Consider the following 2,889-nt stretch of genomic DNA (forward strand, 5'->3'; position numbering starts at 1 on the left):
GTACTCAATTTTGCCTTTGCATGTGTGTGTGGTAGTGCTACTTGAAATGACCCTAATACACACACACACACACACACACACACACACACACTCGTTTGCCTTTTAACTTTTTTCCATTAACACATGTTCGTGCACTGATCCTTCAAACACAACACAACTGCACAAGGAGTTTATTAATCTATTTATTCAAAACCATGTTTGATTCCAGATTCATCATTTTAAGCCCTGTATAATATTCCTATCATATCCATACACAGACTCGATACATTATTTCTAAAATATTCCTCAAATAACTGAGGATATTTTAAGTGCTGTCTTACGGGCTATCCAACATTGTGTTTGTTTTAATTTAACTTTAACAAACCTTTCATTGTGGCTCAACAGTCAGTATAATATTAAAGGGCTATGAAGTGACTGTGAGTCTGTGTCCTTTGTTGTTCTTTGCTCTGCTGTTGTTGCTGGTTGATGATGTGACAGAAAAGAATAGTCACAGATTTCAAAGAAGACATGACATTTATATCTGCTGTGGTTCAGATGTGTTATTCATTCTCAGAGCTTCTGTAATATCAATGCACAGTCAATGTATAAATGTTGTTTGTTCTTTATCATATGATCTCTGACTCCGTAAACATTAGCAATCATTCACTATTTTCCCTGCTAACAGGCCGAGCGCTGCTGTGGCTCACCTACTACTTTCATTTGTAGTTTGTCTCCTCCGCACCATCCTAGACATAGTGGACAAGAAAATGTCTTGACATACATTTATGAAATGTGGGGTATTTAAAACAGTAAACACAACCTGCAAACTTTGATCCAAGCTGGGGATTGTTTTGCATGACCCTCTGTACTGGTTGCACTGTCATGAATGCAGCATCTCTGAATAGGAGTACCTCTGGCATATTATTTGTTGAGGTAAAATAGGACTATATGCTTATGTATAAGGTCGGGTATGTCAAAAAGTGACCAAAATATTCAGGTGATCTTCCCATGATTCATCAAGTTGCATCAAGGTGTCGAGGCCTGAGGTTGGCACTGTGTAGTTCCTGTAAACAAGGCAGAATAGTCCTGATTCACACCTGCCTAAGCCTGTCTGGGTTTGCTTCAGAAGCATTTTAGAAAGCAACTCTTACATTCAGATCACAACTTATTAACTGGATCATATATTACAGAGTGGGTGGGCTTCAAGAGTTGTAAACATGTCATCTCCCGTGCCCTGTGGACGACTAGCAGAGAGGGCTAAACACAAGGCAGAGTCTCTGCTCTGCTTCAAAGTATGTGAATGAAAAATGAGCCCACAAGATTCAATGTTATCACTTGTACTGTTTCTTTACGACCTAATTTGAGTGAATGTGACAGTGGGCCAGGGAGAAGCACCGCGAAACGAGATAGACACCCTATGCCATTAACAATATGAACCATCTCCAGTGACCTGCTCTTCAGATTCAGATGTATTTCGAAGGTGTTTTGCTCCATGTGAAAACCTGTCAAAGCTGTGAGCTCACCTGTTCCTCCAGGACGCTGTTTTCCTCTCTCAGCTTCTTCAGCAGGTTTCCGACATTCTTCAGTGATTTCAGGTCGTTGCCGACTTCTCTCTCCAAAAAATCCACCACAAAGTCCTGCAGTGTCCCCGAATCTGCTGACACGGGTTCGCCATGTTGGCTGTAAGCGGGGTCTGAAAAAGTGTCAGTCAGTTTGTTCATAGTTTGCTCTGCTGCTGTGAGCGCCGCCATCTTTCCCCCCACAACGCTGTCAACAAACTTCCCAGGATGGTACGGAAGAGGGGGCGCTCGTTTCCTTATCTGTGAGTGACGAGCGGGCGGTCACGTCGCTAGTTACGTGGCGTGCTCAGTGACTGTATTTTGGTATCCCCAAGTTTTTATTTAGTCCTCGTCCATCTGTGGTTTCAAATAAAGTGAAGTTGATATAAGTGTCTTTCTTATTCTGTGTATTGAAACGTGGATTCTTGCACACCTGCTCCACCAACGCTGTATCTCGGGGGACATACTAAGGGATAAAACAAGGACACCGTTCTCTTGCTGCGTCGGCACAAGGGAGTCCGCTGTGTATGCGTATCATGTACGTCATAGACCACACGTCCACAAATCCATACATCCATTCAATAAAAAAAAGGAAAGGATATGACACAGAAAAAAAAAATTTTCTGTTTCTTCCTTTAAAAAAAATCTTTATTTTCATCTCGGCTCATAAATGGTTTTTGGGTGTATATACATGCTTTACATTGCAGGCTGTAAATTACAGTTACATAGTGGTATATACAATGTTTTATATATAATATACTTGGTACCTAAAGTATAGACAAATATAGAGGAACAGGGGATGAGAGAGAGGGAAAGAGGAAAATGTCAGCTTCATGTAAACTGTTCTGTAAGTAGAGAAGTTCAAATGTAGTATGTAGTATACCGTAGTATCATTTTTTGTTTTCTTAATCTACTGACTCAGATCTGCTATATGCCAAGTGTACAAGAGAAGGGAGAAGGAATTTATCTGGCCACAAATCTATGAGATCAAAATGTTGCATAAATTATTTTAAGGGCATAGGACAAGGAGCATTATCTATTGCAATATTAAAATCAGTAATAAGTACATATTTTGCCAACCAGAAATGTATACAGTCTTCAATAACAATAACTATATCTATAATCAATAACTCAACAACAAAAACATATCTTAATGTAGTAGCTTCAGCTGCCGGTCAGTCTACACAGAGAAAGTTCTTGCACTGTAAAAAAGGAGCAAAAGGTCAAAGCCTGTGAAGGCGCTGGCCCATGGGCATGTGCGGCTGTAACAGTCACCCTGTTACTCTGCAGGTCAGCCTGAATATGACAACACGAGGCCATCTGCCCAACAACACTACATCCCTGCGTGTAT

The 2,889-nt window shown here is 40.7% G+C and overlaps 1 protein-coding gene across 1 annotated transcript in view; it reads right to left on the reverse strand.

The window, feature by feature from the left end:
* rint1 (RAD50 interactor 1) overlaps positions 1–1,739 on the reverse strand; it is a 12,174-nt gene extending 10,435 nt beyond the window's left edge. Inside the window, exon 1 of the mRNA XM_022749456.1 lies at positions 1,503–1,739. Coding sequence (XP_022605177.1) covers positions 1,503–1,730 — 228 coding nt within the window. The 5' untranslated portion in view covers positions 1,731–1,739. The remainder of the gene's footprint in view (positions 1–1,502) is intronic.
* Positions 1,740–2,889: the final 1,150 nt, after the last annotated feature.

The sequence above is a fragment of the Seriola dumerili genome, unplaced genomic scaffold (assembly GCF_002260705.1).
Source record: "Seriola dumerili isolate Sdu_G_001 unplaced genomic scaffold, Sdu_1.0 BDQW01000138.1, whole genome shotgun sequence".
Taxonomy (NCBI): Eukaryota; Metazoa; Chordata; class Actinopteri; order Carangiformes; family Carangidae; genus Seriola; species Seriola dumerili.